At 38.6% G+C, this 18,028-nt stretch overlaps 1 protein-coding gene across 1 annotated transcript in view; it reads left to right on the top strand.

The window, feature by feature from the left end:
- Positions 1-18,028, top strand: part of LOC114659361 (cadherin-like protein 26) — a 111,473-nt gene that overhangs the window by 16,484 nt on the left and 76,961 nt on the right. The window contains exons 2-4 of the mRNA XM_028811804.2: positions 11,196-11,258; positions 13,973-14,092; positions 14,264-14,419. Of these exons, the coding sequence (XP_028667637.1) occupies positions 11,196-11,258; positions 13,973-14,092; positions 14,264-14,419 (339 nt within the window). The remainder of the gene's footprint in view (positions 1-11,195; positions 11,259-13,972; positions 14,093-14,263; positions 14,420-18,028) is intronic.

The following is an 18,028-nucleotide window of genomic DNA, read 5'->3' as shown; positions in this document are numbered from 1 at the left end:
GTTTTACACTACTGTACAAGAAAAGTGAATACTTAGTTTGAGGTCGGTGTCACCCTGCACAACTTTCCCAGTATTTTTCTGTCATAACCTTCATTTACATAATCTCATTGAAACATAACGAATTGCAGCATAAACTCGTGACCACTGAATATGTAGTGTGACATCCCCAGTGACTCAGTTATATAGCTCTCTGTGACTCACCATAACAAACTTCAGTCATAGCGGTGGGTTCCTGGGCAGTTGTAAGTACTATATGTAAAATGCACCTGTAAGGAAAGAAGAAAAAGGGATGTATTGGATTAAACAAATAAAAGAATGGCATGTTCATCCATTGTCTTGTGAAACATACAGGCTGAGACTATGGCTGAGCTTATCATACATGGATAAATAAAAACATTTGTACAGTCGTTGCTTTGTCATTCAGCACTCTAATTGGCTTTCAGAATGTCGCAAGCTTGTAATACTTCTGAAATTTAAAATTGTGATAAAAAGTCATGAAGCCATCATGTAGTCCATCATTTCCTACGATTCCTAGTGTAAACTGACATATTTAGGCAATGAGATCTAGTAGCTGAGGTCATTAAGTCTGACATGCAGTCTAACATGAAGTTGTGTAGTGTGCTGCTAGCTTTACTTCATGAAGCTTAGATATTTGTTTATACCAATAACTGTATAAAGTAGTATAAATACCTGTATATTATACCTGTATTTCTCATTCTTACAAGAACTGTATCCACAACCGTGTTTTTATACTTTAACTTTGAAACAACACTTATGTTTTAGCAAATAAAAGCTAACCGAAAACTAGGCAGATCAGCATATGGTTAATACCTCAGTTAACAATGAAACATTTATTTTGAATGGATAGCTTATATTCTTATTAGTAAAAGTGACAGGCTTTTGAAACATACCTTTTCACAAAATATTTTGGGACATATTTTTCTACTCCCACTGTTAGCTCGAATCTATGCTTTTACTGTGAAGATATGTTTAAATACTTTATGGTACTCCAAAGTATCGTTCTTCTGATCCTATTCTGGTTCACTCTTAAATCTGAGATTTTCTGCTATGTTATGATACAATTGGCATGCAACCATCACACCAGGCAAAAGCTAGATTTATTTCTCAATAAAGACAATATAAAATGTAAATAATGTAAAAAAAAAAAAAAAAAGTAAAAAAATGCCATATTTCCTTCTGCTATTATGTTGCCTCTAAAATCACAAATTTAAACGACATTTATCTGCACTCATTTTATCTGCTCAGTCAACATGTAGTTTCAACACAGTCTGTGAATTAAGTGGCTACTGGCTTAATTCACATTGACTAAAGAAAAGGCATACTGAAATACAAATATTAGGTTAGATTCTATTACATTTTTGTTACTGTAAATGTAAGGGGGGAGAGTTAAATTTAGTCCTGTATGTCATTCCTTGACTGCCTGCTCCTGTCTGCAGTACTCCACAGGCATCTACTGCTGTGAAATACCAAAATGGGTCCCATATAGGGATGTCACAATAGCAGATTTTTTGTACTTAATACCAGTGCCAGTGAAATTTTATGATACTTAAAGACAATTGAATTCCACAGCAAAGAATTGAACTCCCGTTCCACGCATTATTTATTAAAAGTACAACATTGTGCCTTTTTCTGTAAAAGAATAAAAAAAATAAATACTAACAGTAACAACTGAATTAAAATACTGATATAAATATCAAGTAGTTAATAATTTTTTACATGTGTCCAAACTTTACAGCTTCCTGTATTAAATCAAACTCATCAGTCTTACAATATCCATTATTTCAGAACTCTTGTATAATGATCATTGTTGTGCAGTTTTCATAGTGTCTTATATGCGCAATCAGAGTTTGTTGTTGTTTATGCCTGTGAACAACAACAGGATTAAAACATTTATAGGAAATGCTTTAGCTTTAGTCATTTAATCTTAACCAATCAAATATATGACATGTGCTCATGAACACTAATTTGCCTTCAAAAACCAAATTAATGACATACATTTAGTATTTGCACATTCTTATTTAGCTATGAAATATTCTGCTGTGTTAGCTGAAAGAGGAAAGCAGAAGATTTAAATCTGTTGAGTTTTTAATTCCACATTCATTAGTTGTTAAATGGAGAGTAGAAAGCAATTAATATTTGGTGGAAAACTACAGAAAGGATATGTGATGAGACAGAAGGATCAACTACACACAAGGAAACATGGTGGTGGAATGCTGACCTGTCACAGACAGCTAAAGAAAGCAAGAGATATCTTAAAATGTGACAGTAGTGATCAAGGTGACAAAGACATACTGAAGACGCAAGAAGCCAAGAGACAAGAGTTTGTCAAAATACAGAGAAATAAGCTTTACCTAATTTTTAAACTGAACATAGGTAATGGTTACTTGTCCAATGTATCATCATCAAAAGCTAAGAACATTTATTTGGCACAGTCTCATTCTTTTAACATTTTCCCAATGCGTTTTATTATAAGGTGCTATTCCTGCTGTCTAAGAAAAAACAGATGTTTACATGGTAAGCATAGTAATTGACAGTGTTCACTGTGCAACTAGGTATGTTTGTTTTATTGCACTTATTAAAAAAGCCCATTTGAAAGGTACTCTTTGTTTTGAAAGCACTGGTATAACCTAGATTCACTCTCAGTATCTTTATCTTAGATTAAAAGAACAATTTGTAAGGTAGATATTCGGGAAATGTTCATAAAATTTTGGCAAGGTTACTTTTAGTGAAGTCTCTAATCTTCATATATTAAATAAATGTCAATATACACATTTCTAAAGGTCAAGATACAAAGTACATTTCATACATCAACTATTATGTTGTTTTGGGATTGTATAAAAGAAAAGCCAAGCAAAATGACACCTTTTATTGGCTAACTAAAAAGATTACAATATGCAAGCTTTTGGGGCAACTCAGGCCCCTTCTTCAGGCAAGATGTAATCATTGTTTGTATAAGTATTGGATTGTTTAAGTAAATTATTATCTTATAATGGTATGATTGACAGCAACATCTTTACCTTAAATTGTCTCCTGCTCTCCTATAATATTTTAAGTGAGTGTTACTTGGTTGTTGGTAATTAATGTTAACTGGTACAAAGAGCAAAGCAAGAAGGAATTTGAGTAGGATTTCCTCTCCTTGGTTGACAAGCTTGGTCCAAGATAATTTATTATTGTCACATAATACATACATTCAAAATCAAGTAGTAAATTTGAAAGTTAGGCATTTTCATGTCCATCCCTAATCACTGATTTATTTTTTTTTTTGTGATGCACAGCTTCTTCTTGTTCCTCAGCGATATTCAATTTTGTTCTGTATCTTAAAATAATGTACCTGATAATATTTAAAAATTTGACTCTAATGGAGAATTGCCCAGATAATGTCTATGGATGTAACTTTCTCCTATATAAGTGGAAAGTGCACAGATATGACCGCAATAGCTCATAACAGCAGGAGAAATTGCGAACATTGGCTTCTTCTGAGGCCACAACAGCAAGATCTCATTTAGGGCTTAGGAAGATTAAGGACAAAAATGGCCTTATTTAAGAACCTTTAATCATCAGTGATTTCTACATGTCATTCATTACTCCACTAAAGAGTCCTTACTATATATTAGAAATGTTTTCTCAACTTACATGGCACATGTTCACAATTACTTTTACATGTAAGAGTCCATTCAGTATGTTAGCTTTTTTTCATAGCTAGTTTACCATTCTTATTAAATGTTGGTAAATATTATGGTGAAATTTTACGTTAATAAGACTCTTGCTCAAGTTAAAATAGGTCTTTAAATGCGCTACTATAATAAGGTAGGCCCATTGTGCACAAAAGGTGGTATCAGTTTTAACAAAGATTTTATAAACAAAGATATTGCTAAAATTCTGGCCTCAAGGGACAGACAGGATAAAGCATAATGTCTGTACTTTACAAGGACTGAAACTTCAACGAATTAAACAGAAATTGTGAAATGATTATATCCCTATGTAAAAGAATGTCATTCTTATTTATTTTTTTAGCTGAAAATTAACCACTCTTTATTTGTTCATTTATTTTTCTGTACTTCACTCACTCTCCTAATAAACATTGTTATTTCATATATATTAATATTGCTAGAGTAACTAAGAAACATTAATAAGGAGCACTATATAAATTATAGTACCTTACAAAAGTATTAGGACATATAAATTAGCCAAGCTATTCCATATATTTTTTAAATTCCACCAACAGCACACTTGATTAAAATGTATGACCTAGTGATGAAATACAGTGGTGTGAAAAACTATTTGCCCCCTTCCTGATTTCTTATTCTTTTGCATGTTTGTCACACAAAATGTTTCTGATCATCAAACACATTTAACCATTAGTCAAATATAACACAAGTAAACACAAAATGCAGTTTTTAAATGATTGTTTTTATTATTTAGGGAGAAAAAAAATCCAAACCTACATGGCCCTGTGTGAAAAAGTAATTGCCCCCTTGTTAAAAAATAACCTAACTGTGGTGTATCACACCTGAGTTCAATTTCCGTAGCCACCCCCAGGCCTGATTACTGCCACACCTGTTTCAATCAAGAAATCACTTAAATAGGAGCTGCCTGACACAGAGAAGTAGACCAAAAGCACCTCAAAAGCTAGACATCATGCCAAGATCCAAAGAAATTCAGGAACAAATGAGAACAGAAGTAATTGAGATCTATCAGTCTGGTAAAGGTTATAAAGCCATTTCTAAAGCTTTGGGACTCCAGAGAACCACAGTGAGAGCCATTATCCACAAATGGCAAAAACATGGAACAGTGGTGAACCTTCCCAGGAGTGGCCGGCCGACCAAAATTACCCCAAGAGCGCAGAGACGACTCATCCGAGAGGTCACAAAAGACCCCAGGACAACGTCTAAAGAACTGCAGGCCTCACTTGCCTCAATTAAGGTCAGTGTCCACGACTCCACCATAAGAAAGAGACTGGGCAAAAACGGCCTGCATGGCAGATTTCCAAGACGCAAACCACTGTTAAGCAAAAAGAACATTAGGGCTTGTCTCAATTTTGCTAAGAAACATCTCAATGATTGCCAAGACTTTTGGGAAAATACCTTGTGGACTGATGAGACAAAAGTTGAACTTTTTGGAAGGCAAATGTCCCGTTACATCTGGCGTAAAAGGAACACAGCATTTCAGAAAAAGAACATCATACCAAAATTAAAATATGGTGGTGGTAGTGTGATGGTCTGGGGTTGTTTTGCTGCTTCAGGACCTGGAAGGCTTGCTGTGATAGATGGAACCATGAATTCTACTGTCTACCAAAAAATCCTGAAGGAGAATGTCTGGCCATCTGTTCGTCAACTCAAGCTGAAGCGATCTTGGGTGCTGCAACAGGACAATGACCCAAAACACACCAGCAAATCCACCTCTGAATGGCTGAAGAAAAACAAAATGAAGACTTTGGAGTGGCCTAGTCAAAGTCCTGACCTGAATCCAATTGAGATGCTATGGCATGACCTTAAAAAGGCGGTTCATGCTAGAAAACCCTCAAATAAAGCTGAATTACAACAATTTTGCAAAGATGAGTGGGCCAAAATTCCTCCAGAGCGCTGTCAAAGACTCATTGCAAGTTATCGCAAATGCTTGATTGCACTTATTGCTGCTAAGGGTGGCCCAACCAGTTATTAGGTTCAGGGGCAATTACTTTTTCACACAGGGCCATGTAGGTTTGGATTTTTTTTTCTCCCTAAATAATAAAAACCACCATTTACAAACTGCATTTTGTGTTTACTTGTGTTATATTTGACTAATGGTTAAATGTGTTTGATGATCAGAAACATTTTGTGTGACAAACATGAAAAAGAATAAGAAATCAGGAAGGGGGCAAATAGTTTTTCACACCACTGTAGGTGTTTTGAATGGTAACCATGAATACTGGGGCACCTCAAGAAGATGTTTGGAAATGACTAAACTTACACATTTTGGCCAACATAAAATCATAGTCATAATCAGTGAGCAATAGCACACCAAACCAGATTAAAAAGTGGTGGGGTTAAAGTTGTCATAAAGAAATTGAAAGAAATTGGGCAAGTTGCTATGAGAAAATACAGTGCAGGACCCTAAGCACTATCTGCATCTGATGAACAGTAAAATACTTACAGGTCACTTCCTTAAGTGACTGGAGCAAATCCCGTGAAATACAGTACTTGTCCAGCATTTAGTAGAGTCATCTGACACCAAATTGCACTCTTTGAATGAAAAACAAACAGTTGTCTTGTGTGGCATGTTGCAGCTAAGAAGCCATTCTTGCAGAAAGACAATAAAACAGAAAAGACTGCAGTACATTACTGAAACTATATAAGGCATAGAGGGGCAACTAGTGGTACAGGAGATCTAGTCAGAATCAATAAATAGGAAGGTATGGTGCTACACTGAGCTGAACTTCCCCTTCTTGGATCAGCCAATGGTTTGAATCCTTCACCAGAATGGTGTCTATACAGAGTTTATATGTTATATGTTTTTTAATTCTCTGTACTCCAGTTTTCCTTACACATTCAAAATGACAGACAGATAGAACTTTGGAAAGGTAGAACTTTATTTGTTCCCAGGAGGAAATGTGGCTTTTTACAGAAGCTAATTAAATAAATAGATAGACACATAAACTATGGTCTGAACACACACCAGAATGACTAAATAGAAAGAAAATGACATTTAGAAAGAAAATGTCTGACTTGTGTGGACCACCAGGGGGAGCACCGCCGCCCAAACCCGCCATAGACAGGCATGGGACCCAAGTTCAAGGCACACAGTTTTTTTTTCCTCGTGGGAAACAACTCCCCCCGTTTCCCACAAGTCTAGCACAGTCCCCAAGCACAGCACAATACAATACAACACTCTTCTTCTTTGTTTCCTCCTCCACTCCTCCTGGCAAGCTTTGTCTTCTCCCACCTGACTCTGGCTCTCGGAGTAGTGGCTGCTGGTTCCATTTATAAGGCACCCGGAAGTGCTCCAGGTGCTTGTTGTTCCACTTCCAGCAGCACTTCTGGGTGTGTCAGAAGAACTCCCCGTAAGCGCTCAGCAGCAGCTGCAGCACCCCTGGTGGCCAACAGGGCTGTATCAAACTCCAACTCCCATGGAGCCCTGCAGGAGTCCGAGGCACCACTGCAACACAGGGGGGCTGCCACCTAGCACTCCATGCTTGACAGTTACACTCACAATGAGGCATAGGACAGACTTTTTTGCTATTGATTTAAAGGAGCCCCAGTAGCATTTCCTGACACACTTCTGCTGAATAATTTGTTAGCTGAAGGTATTCAGTGTTAGTGTGTCAGATGGGCAGCATTGTTCATTATGACATTCAGTTTTGTTTTAATTTGCTACTACCTCCAGGGGGTCAAGAATGTGTCATATAACTGAGCCTGCCCGTAAAGTAGATTATTGAATTTGTGGGCCTCTCTTAAAGTGTTATTACCAGCCCAGCACACCATAGCATAGAAAATCACACTGGCCATCACAGATTTGTAGAAGATGTGAAAGATGTTATTATTCACATTAAAGGAATGCAGTCCCCTTTCTTATATAGTTCCTTTGTGTTTTGAGACCAGTGCAATCTGCCATTAATGTGGATCACCAAGTACTACTTCCACTCCCTGAATACTAACCCGACACACAGGATTTCTAGTGTGGGGAAAGTCAATAACCAGTCTCTTAGTTTTGCTGATGTTAAGTTGCTGATAATTCTTTCTGCACCAAGAAACAAAGTCCCCCACCTGACTCAGCTCCTCTGTCTTATCCTCTTTATCAATACAACCCATAAATGGAGAATCATCTGACAGTTTCTGCAAGTGACATGACCTAGTGTTATATTTGTAGTCAGAGGTATACAGAGAGAAGAGAAAAGGGGTCAGGACTGTACCTTGTGGTGCGCCAGTGTTGCTCAGATGTGTATCAGAAACATAGTCCTTGGGTCTCACAGATAGTGGTCTGCCCAGCAGATAGCTCATTATCCATAACACCACAGATTCATCCAAATGCATATCTCTGAACTTACTCTTTCACAGAGATGACTGGATTCGTGACTATTTCCAAGTTCACATATCATTTGAAGTGCTGTCAAGATGAGCCAGCGCCTGGGTTTGCATGTATTGGAAACCGTTGGTAAATTTAAAATCCATTTATCTGATTTCTGATGGCTGTTATCAGTGCCAAGTCAGAATCCAGATCAATTCTAATCTTCAAGTTCAGAAACAAAAAATAAAAATGTCAAGAAGATAGGGTTTTTGTAAAAGGCTGCTGCTTGCACAGTGCCCAGGTGTTCAACTAAAAGATATGCTGATTAGTTTAATTGGTAATGGCAAATTGGCTCTCTGTGACAGTGTTCTTCAATCTTTTTGCATCTGTGGACTGGTGAAAATAGGATAACTATTTTGCGGACCGGCTGAAAGCTAAGACACAAATAAAAACCAATCTAGATAGTATTTTATTATTATATAGGTATATGTTATACAGTTATACAATTACAATTTTTTAGTGCGACATCTGCTGCTACTTCTTTGTTAGAAAATTTGTTTCGATTTCTCTGTTTGGTTTTTATTATTGACATGGCTGAAAAGTCTTTTCGCACAAATAGGAAGTCGAAAAAATGACCAATAATTTGATAGCTTTATAACTCAAAGATGGATATTCTTTTTCTAGCGATTTCCAAAATTGAGACAATGGTTGCATTTTATGTCTGGACACCAGTGTGACATCAGAAGACAACTCAATCAGCTTTTCTTTTTCATAAGGATCAAGTGCACATGACTTTATATTTTCCAAGAATGGATTATCAATCCAGAGGTTACCATTACGAGGATCCTCATTTTCAGGGAAATAATTATTAAAATTTTCAGCTAATGCTCTTAAATGTTGACTTATTATGTTGAATATGACTTTCTGGTTGACATCAGCAGCCATCAAAATTTCTTCCAAAAGTGGAAACATTTCTATATCTTCCTCTTGTAAGCGACTATTCCAAAGAGCTAGCTTCTTTTTGAACGCATCCATCTTATTTCTTAAAGTAAAAATATTTGTATATGACCCCTGCAGAGGAATATTAACTTTATTGAGCAGACTGAATATGTCCGCCATGTAAGCAAGCTTTACCAGCCATTCTTCATTCAACAAAGGCTCCAGTTCAGATTTTCACTCTCGCAAAAACTGCTTTACTTCTTCCCTCAGTTCGAAAACGGTGCGAAAGAACCCTTCCTCTCGATAACCACCTCACTTCTGCATGGAGAAGGAGATGTTGGTGGTGTGAGTCCATGCTCTCACATAGTGTCGTGAAGAGCCTTGAGTTCATAGCTCGATTACGAATTTCATTAATAATCTTCACCGTGTCATTCATCACAGTGTTTAGTTCAGTAGAAAGCTTCTTTGCAGCTAGGTGCTCTCGGTGGAACATACAGTGAGTGGACAAAACTTCAGGGTGCGCGACTTCTTTTATTTTCACAACTACTCCTGAGCGAAGTCCAGTCATGCTCGCAGCACCGTCAGTACACACTCCGACGCATTTGCTCCAGTCTAGCCCTGCGCTTGAAAATACTCATCAAGAGCATTAAATATTTCTGAACCAGTGGTTCGTCCAGGTAAATCGAGACAATAAAGAAGTTCTTTCCTTATGTCTTCATCTTCACTATACCTCACGAAGCAAAGTAGGATAGCATGATTACTCATGTCAGTTGATTCATCAGGCTGAATCGCAAAACATCTTGATTTCTTTATCCCCTCTACAACTAGATTTTCAATATCGGTGGCCATCTCAACAATTCTTCTCATAATGGTGGTGTCCGAAAGCGGAATGGCCTCTAGTTTTACAGCAGCTTGACGACCTAAAATTTCTCGTACGACATCTAAGATGCAGGGCTTTACTAACTCCTCACCAATAGTAAACGTTTTTTTCGATTTAGCTATTCGAAGCGCAACTAAATAAGATGCTTGAAGCAGCGACTTGTCACTAGTCATCATCATTTTCATTTGACTTTTCTGCATTTTTATCTGGTCACGTAATTTTTCAAAAAAGTCCAGTGGCATATCAGTAAAATCTCTATGTTTCGAATGCAAATGACAAGCAAGTTTGGAAGGTTTCATAGCTTCATTTGACAGAATTTCAGAACATACTACACACAAAGGCCGTGACGATAGTTCATTGCCAGGGGCTACAATGAAACCAAGCTTTAAATACTCTTTATCGTAATGCCTAACATAGTTTCCTTTTCTCTTTTGGCTTGTATTTCACATTCCGAAGTATCAACGTATTTATTTTTCTGTGTTTCTCTTAAACTTGAAGCACTAGTACTTGGCATTCTTTCAGCACCATCACTAATTTTCTCCTGAATATTGTCCTTGCCTCTAGTAAAGAACATTAAAAGATTTTGCTGTTTGACTTTTATTGTCTCCATTTTGTAAGCCCTACAAATTAAAAATTAAATAAAAATAAAAACTTTATGAAAGAAATAACCTGTTTTCCGAAATACTACAACAAAATATTAGAAAACAATACATACGAGCAATAAAATAAGAATTGTGTGACGTGTTATCAGCAGACGAGCGGATGCTATACTGACATTTGGCAGCTGCGCACTTCAATCACCGAACAAGCAGTTGACACGGCGCAGTCGACAGCATTTATTGGAGACCAGCGCCTTAGAGAAGTTTCAAATGCACGGCGAAATCTGGAAACATGATCTAAAATAGTATGAAAACTAGCTGCGAGAGGCATTGTATTGGGGCTAGTAAATATTTAAATAAATCATGGTTCGGACAAAAGTTAGCTTCTGCGTCGACTAAATAAATGTGCTATATACTCGTGAACAGAACTGCGAACCTACATTATTCGGTCGAAATTTTTCATGGACCGGCAGGAATTTTCTGCGGACCGGCACCGGTCCGCGGACCACGGGTTGAAGAACACTGCTCTGTGAGTATGGCTATGTGCCCTCTGCAGCCTAGAATTGAATTAAGCTGGTGTGCAAATGAGTTGAAATTGGAATTTTCTGTACATCTGACTCATTTAAACTTTAGGAAATCACCTGTAACACTGATGACAAAGCCATTATGTATTTGATAGATATTTAATGTTTTCATTGTTTTTTGTTATAGTTTTAATATTTGGTCACAGACTATGATTTAAAACTGCAAAATAAACAGTCTTTATATTTTAGGTTACGCTGTCAATTGAATTTGAGGTTGAAAAAGACACAAATGGATTACAAGGATTTTTAAAGGTGAGTATAAAAATGCTGTTTATTCTTTGAAACAAAATATTTATAAATGAAATTTTGTGAAAACAACAAAACTTGCAATCACAGTCAAACTGCAGGCCATCCGGGAGATACTCCATTACCTCAGACACCAAAAGGCTCAACCATCTGTATATCTCTGAATTTACCCCTTCCCAGGCATGGCTGAAGAAATCAAAAAACATAATCCTGACAGTGCTGCCTTGTTTGTCCAGGTGAGAATAAGCATTGTGGAGCAATTAGGTTATTGTATCTTCCACTTCAGTCTTTGTCCAATAAGCGGACTGTAGTAGGTCCAAGTGGTCTTTTTAAAAAGGATTCATATAGTTCAGAATCAGCCTCTTGAAGATCTTCCTGATTTGGAATATAAGCGGCACTGTTTCAAAGTCATTAGGTGAAGAGGCTCCAGCCTTCTTTGGAACATGAGCAATACAGGATATTTTCCATAGCAGCAACACTATTTGGAGCTTTAGGGACAGACTGAACAGGTGACAAAGCTGGTCAGCACAGGCCTTAAGAACCTGAGGACTGACTCCATTTGGTCCCTCAGCTTTTCCTGTGTGTAGCCCTTTCAGTTTTTTCCTCAATTGGTCATCACTTATGGATAGCCCATGCTAAAGGTGCGGGGTTGACCTTTCTAGTTGAAGTGGTCGGAGTTGTTGATTCATTAGAAATGGGGTTGGGAGACTGACCATTGGAAGAAGGTCTTTGTTTTCTATTTTAGCTTTGTAAGCTTCCTTTCCTTCACTTAGTTCTATATTAGAAGGTCAAAACTGAAACTGAAAATTTAAAATGAATTAATTTTTTTACAAAATTTAACAATTAAAGTATTACATTTTGGCACACTTCAAACCATGTGTCATGGCAAGAGTTTGTGGAATGATCCTTGTGCACAATGACATCATATGCAAATCATAACTTTGCCTTGTGCTTGTTGGTACTAGGAGAGGCTTTTGCATCTCTTGGCTTACAACTATATTATTGAAAATAAAATCTACAGAATGATAAATATATATATAAGTTGAGAAATCAAAGAGCAGCATTTAGTTTTTCAAGAAGTGTATTATTTAGTGAATATTATCATTTAGGGCGGCACGGTGGCACAATGGTAGCGCTGCTGCCTTGCAGTTAGGAGAGCTGGGTTCGCTTCCCAGGTCCTCCCTGCGTGGAGTTTGCACGTTCTCCCTGTGTCTGCGTGGGTTTCCTCCAGGTACTCCGGTTTCCTCCCACAGTCCAAAGACATACATTGGGTGCATTGGCGATCCTAAATTGTCCCTAGTGTATGCTTGGTGTGTTTGTGTGTGCACCCTGCGGTGGGCTGGCACCCTGCCTGGGGTTTGTTTCCTGCCTTGTGCCCTGTGTTGGCTGGGATTGGCTCCAGCAGAACCCCGTGACCCTGTAATTAGGATATAATGGGTTGGATGATGGATGGATGGATATTATCAATTAATTTAGCTTTACGAAATAAATTTAAAAATAATAAACTACAATGTTAAAAGCACTGAGAGGTGAAGTGAATACCATTGATTATCTCATTACAGTGGTACTTGTCAAGGGGTGTGATATAGTAGGCATCTTCTCGATGAGGAAGTGTTAGAAACAGGAAATATGGGTCAGAAGCATCTAAGCAACTTTGACAAGGGTCCAATTGTGGTAGCTAGACATCTGGTTCACAGCATCTCCAAAACAGCAGGTCTTGAGGGGGTGTTCATGATATGCAGTTGTTATTGCCTACTAAAAGCAGTTCAAGGAAGGACAACTGGAGAACTGGCAGCAGGGTCAGGGGTGCCCAAGACCCATTGATACATATGGGGAGTGAAGGCTAGCCAGTCTGGTCCAATCTAACAGAAGAACTACCATAGCACAATTTGGTGAAAACGTAATGCTGACCATGAGAGAAAGGTGTCAGAGCACAGAAAAAGCATTACAGCTTGCTGCATGTGGGGCTGTTTAGTTGCAGACCAGTCAGAGTGCCCATGCTAACATCTGTCCACTGCTGAAAATGCCTACAGTTGGCACATAAGTGTCATAATTGTACCATGGAGCAATGGAAGAAGGTGGTCTGATGTGATAAATCATGTTTTCTTTTAGATCATGTGTACAGCTTGTGTGTGTGTCATTTAACTGGGGGATGAGATGGCAGCAGGATGTACAATGGAAAGAAGGCAAGCTGGCGAAGGCAATGTAATATGCTGGCTAGTGCTCTTTTGAGAAACCTTGGGTCTTTGGATTCATGGAATGATGTGACACGTACCACCTTTCAGCAGGATAACACGCCCAGGAACAAAACAAAAATTGTTCAGGAATCATTTGAGGATCATGACAAAGAGTTCAAGATGTCGACTTAGCCTCCAAATTCCCCAGATCGCAATCCAATTGAGCATCTGTGGTATATGCTAGAAAAATAAGTCCTATTCATGGAGGGCCCACCTTGCAACTTTCAGGACTTAAAGGATATGTTGCTAACATCTTGGTGCCAGATACCACAGGACAACTTCAAGGTCTTTTAGAGCCCATGCCTTAACTGGTCACAGCTGTTTTGGTGGCAGGATGAGAAGCTACACAATATTAGGGAAGTTGTTTTAATTTTGTGGCTGATCGGTGTATGTTGTGTTTTATTTTAAAAAATAACCACACTTACAAAGGAAAGTTTTTCTTTCAGTGGATTCCACCACCAAAATACTTTTTTTTTCTGATAGGATATACAGGTGAATGCTGAGAGCTTACGCCCATTGAGACGCACAAAAAGGAGATGGGTTCTGACGACTATTGAGGTGGAAGAAGAGGATCCTGGGCCATTTCCAAAATATGCTTCAACAGTAAGACATGATGCAGTCTTTATGTTCATGTGTCTGACTTTATTATTTCATTGTGATATCGCCTTATACTTTTGTTACACAGCAGTCCTGTGTCATCACTGTAGAATCTTTGGATTATAGATTTAATTTCCTTGCTGATAAATTTCTCATTTATTCATTTTTTTTCTACAGCTTTTCAATGATAGGTCAGTTAATTTAACATTAAAATATTTAATCAGAGGACCAGGAGTTGATGAATATCCCACTGGTATTTTTAGTGTAAATGACACTGATGGCCGAGTGTTTACACTTAAAACTATTGATCGAGAGAAAACACCAAGCTTTCGGGTAAGTTCATGTAATGAAGCCAGTATAATTAAGAATTGTATGTTGAATTACTGTAGCAATATTTGACATAATAGTGAAATACGATCTTTGTCCATCAGTTGATCTAGCAGATATACAATATTGCAATGAGCATGTGAGAAAAATGACATCCATCCATCAATCCATCCATCTCTAAATCTGTATAGATATAGGGGGGAAGTGCAACCCCACACAAAGAGTGAAAACTAGGATTAAAATTCAGTCTCCTAAAGCTGTAATTCCACTATTTTTTTTCTAAATAAAAGTAACAATACATTTATTTTGTTGCAGTGTCATGTTTTCTTATGGCTGGATTTTGCTTTTTTTCTCAATGATTGTCAGGTTTTGGTGTTTTTGATTCAATAACAACACCTGTCTATTTTTTCCTTCCCCTGTGAGAAGTCCGTGAACACATCTAACTACCATGCATGATTTTCTTGCCTTGCCTCTAAGCTGAACTGTGGAACACACCAATCTAATAAGTCTGTCATCTGCAATTACTCTATCACTTGTTTACTGGTTGCTATTTTAAGTACTTATACACATTTTGAGTTAACTGTTCTTTCTCTTCCTTCCACTCAGCCTAGTGATGGTTGATGGACACAATAGACTTAGTTGAACAGATCAAGCAACCCTTGGCTCAGCCACAAAATTCAGTTCCTCTTGAGACATTCACAGCTTCTTCCAAGCTAGTAGTGAGCTATAATCCCCCCAGCCTGTTATGGATCTACCCCAGGGGTATGTCCCAGTGGACCAAGCCTTGTACAACCTAACTGGGTGGTACCGAAGGGATCCTCTCTGCCCAATATGCCATAACTGGCTTCTATCAATTTGGAGAAAAAGTAACTCTACTTGGTATTCCTCTTGTGTTTCTGAACTCCTCACCTTAGCATAGAGAATGAGCTCAAGACACCTTGACAGTAATCTTATTTTGGCTACTCAATCCCATTCTTTTGGTCAGTAACCAAAGCTCATAACCAGAACAGAGGATGGGAATGTAGACTGATTTGTTGCTTCATTTCTAAAGTTGTGTAGAATTGCTGCTTCTTTGACCCACTTCTAACTGTGACTCAAAAAGATAGATAGATAGATAGATAGATAGATAGATAGATAGATAGATAGATAGATAGATAGATAGATAGATAGATAGATAGATAGATAGATAGATAGATAGATAGATAGATAGATAGATAGATAGATAGATAGATAGATAGATAGATAGATAGATACTTTATTAATCCCCAAGGGGGAATTCACATACTCCAGCAGCAGCATACTGATGAAAGCAATATTAATTAAAGAGTGATAAAAACACAATGCAAGTTTAAAAATGTAAGGTGGAGAGTGCGAGGCACATATAACAGTCAATAACATTGTATAATGTTACCGTTTAGCCTCCACAGCCCCTCCCTCCCCACCCCCGGGGAAATTGAAGAGTAGCATAGTGTGGAGGAGGAACGATATCCTCAGTCCGTCAGTGGAGCAGGACAGTGACAGCAGTCTATCTATCGCTGAAGCTGCTCTTCTGTCTGGAGATGATACTGTTCAGTGGATGCAGTGGATTCTCCATTATTGATAGGAGCCTGCTCAGTGCCCGTCGCTCCGCCACAGATGTCAAACTGTCCAGCTCCATGCCTACAATACAGCCTGTCTTCCTCACCAGTTTGTCCAGGCATGAGGCATTCCTCTTCTTTATGCTGCCTCCTTAGCACACCACCGCGTAGAAGAGGGCGCTCGCCACAACCGTCTGGTAGAACATCTGCAGCATCTTATTGCAGATGTTGAAGGACGCCAGCCTTCTAAGGAAGTATAGTCTGATTTGATGTTAATGTTATAAACAGCTAAATTGCCATGGTGGTTCCCTATGATCAAATCAGAAATGCCAGATTGCTCTGAATGATCTTAGTTTGCCATATAACCATAAAGATTTTAATACTATCCTCCAATTTGGAAAGCTTTTAAAATAAATTTAAATTAACTAATTTTTGACAAATGGAACTGAATCCATTCTTAAATGAAGCTATGCGAAATATAAGGCAAGTTATACAAAGCATGTATGCACTCTAAGAAGGCCTGAAAAAATGTGATATGTTTAACTTGGACTCTATAGAATGTAGAAATATTTTAATGAAGATGCCCCTTGATTTCATGATGCTGAGTCTATAAAAACTGTGCATATATCTCCTTCTAGGGTTTTAGGGTTAGGGTTTGCCACAGTGGAACATCTTCTTTCATAAAGACACTGTGCATATATGAGTATATTCATAGCATTTATAGTCTGAATCTCGATCTGATTGTATGGGTGGTTACCTACCTACCAGGTAGCGCATGTGGTTGGTCTGCCAGTCTGCAAACATCCGCCACGGGGCCCTCTCAGTTGCGAGAAGCAAATCATGGAAAGTTACATAGTTTACTGTCAAATATATATATATATATTGTGGGAGCCAGCCCCGACACAGGCAGGCAGACACCGATGGTTCAAAACCACACACACGTTTATTATACATATTTACAATATTCAGTGTACCACGCACAACCCAGTGCCCCTGCACAACCACCCTCAGTCCAGGCCTCTTCCAATAATGCCTCTCTTCACCGCCTCTCCTCCGAGCTCTGTTCATTTCCAACCGACTCCAGCTGATGAATGGAGGGAGGCAGCCCCTTTTATTCTGCCCTGGATATGCTCCTGGTGCCCCTTGATGAACTTCCGCCAGCACTTTCTGGTGTGCTGGAAGTGCTGGTTGAGCACCCAGAAGCACTCCAGGTGTCCCTGGTTTTTCATTCTGCCAGCACCTCCGGGTGTGGCGAAAGTGCTGACGTCCAGGGCTTCATAGGCATCCGGGCGCCCCCTGGCGGTGACCACGGGCCCCTATAGGGTTGAGCTTCCATGCTCTGATCCCGTGGTCCCCATACCAACCAGGGCAGCTGCCCTCTTGTGGTCCGGAGGAGGCGTAGTCCCTCTCCCGGTCCTTCCAGGCGTCCAGGCAGGGTACCGTCCCCAACCGCTCACCACAATATACAGTCATATGAAAAAGTTTTGGAACCCCTCTTAATTCTTTGGATCTTTGTTTATCATTGGCTGAGCTTTCAAAGTAGCAACTTCCTTTTAATATATGACATGCCTTATGGAAACAGTAGTATTTCAGCAGTGACATTAAGTTTATTGGATTAACAGAAAATATGCAATATTCATCATAACAAAATAAGACAGTTGCATAAATTTGGGCACCCCAACAGAGATATTACATCAATACTTAGTTGAGCCTCCTTTTGCAAATATAACGGCCTCTAGACGCCTCCTATAGCCTTTGATGAGTGTCTGGATTCTGGATGGAGGTATTTTTGACCATTCTTCCATATAAAATCTCTCCAGTTCAGTTAAATTTGATGGCTGCCGAACATGGACAGCCTGCTTCAAATCATCCCATAGATTTTCGATGATATTCAAGTCAGGGGACTGTGACGGCCATTCCAGAACATTGTACTTCTCCCTCTGCATGAATGCCTTTGTAGATTTCGAACTGTGTTTTGGGCCATTGTCTTGTTGGAATATCCAACCTCTGCGTAACTTCAACTTTGTGACTGATGCTT

This window comes from Erpetoichthys calabaricus, chromosome 10, assembly GCF_900747795.2.
Source record: "Erpetoichthys calabaricus chromosome 10, fErpCal1.3, whole genome shotgun sequence".
Classification (NCBI taxonomy): domain Eukaryota; kingdom Metazoa; phylum Chordata; class Cladistia; order Polypteriformes; family Polypteridae; genus Erpetoichthys; species Erpetoichthys calabaricus.
Note: the sequence above shows the minus strand (reverse complement) of the source record. Positions and strands in the feature narration are given on the sequence as shown.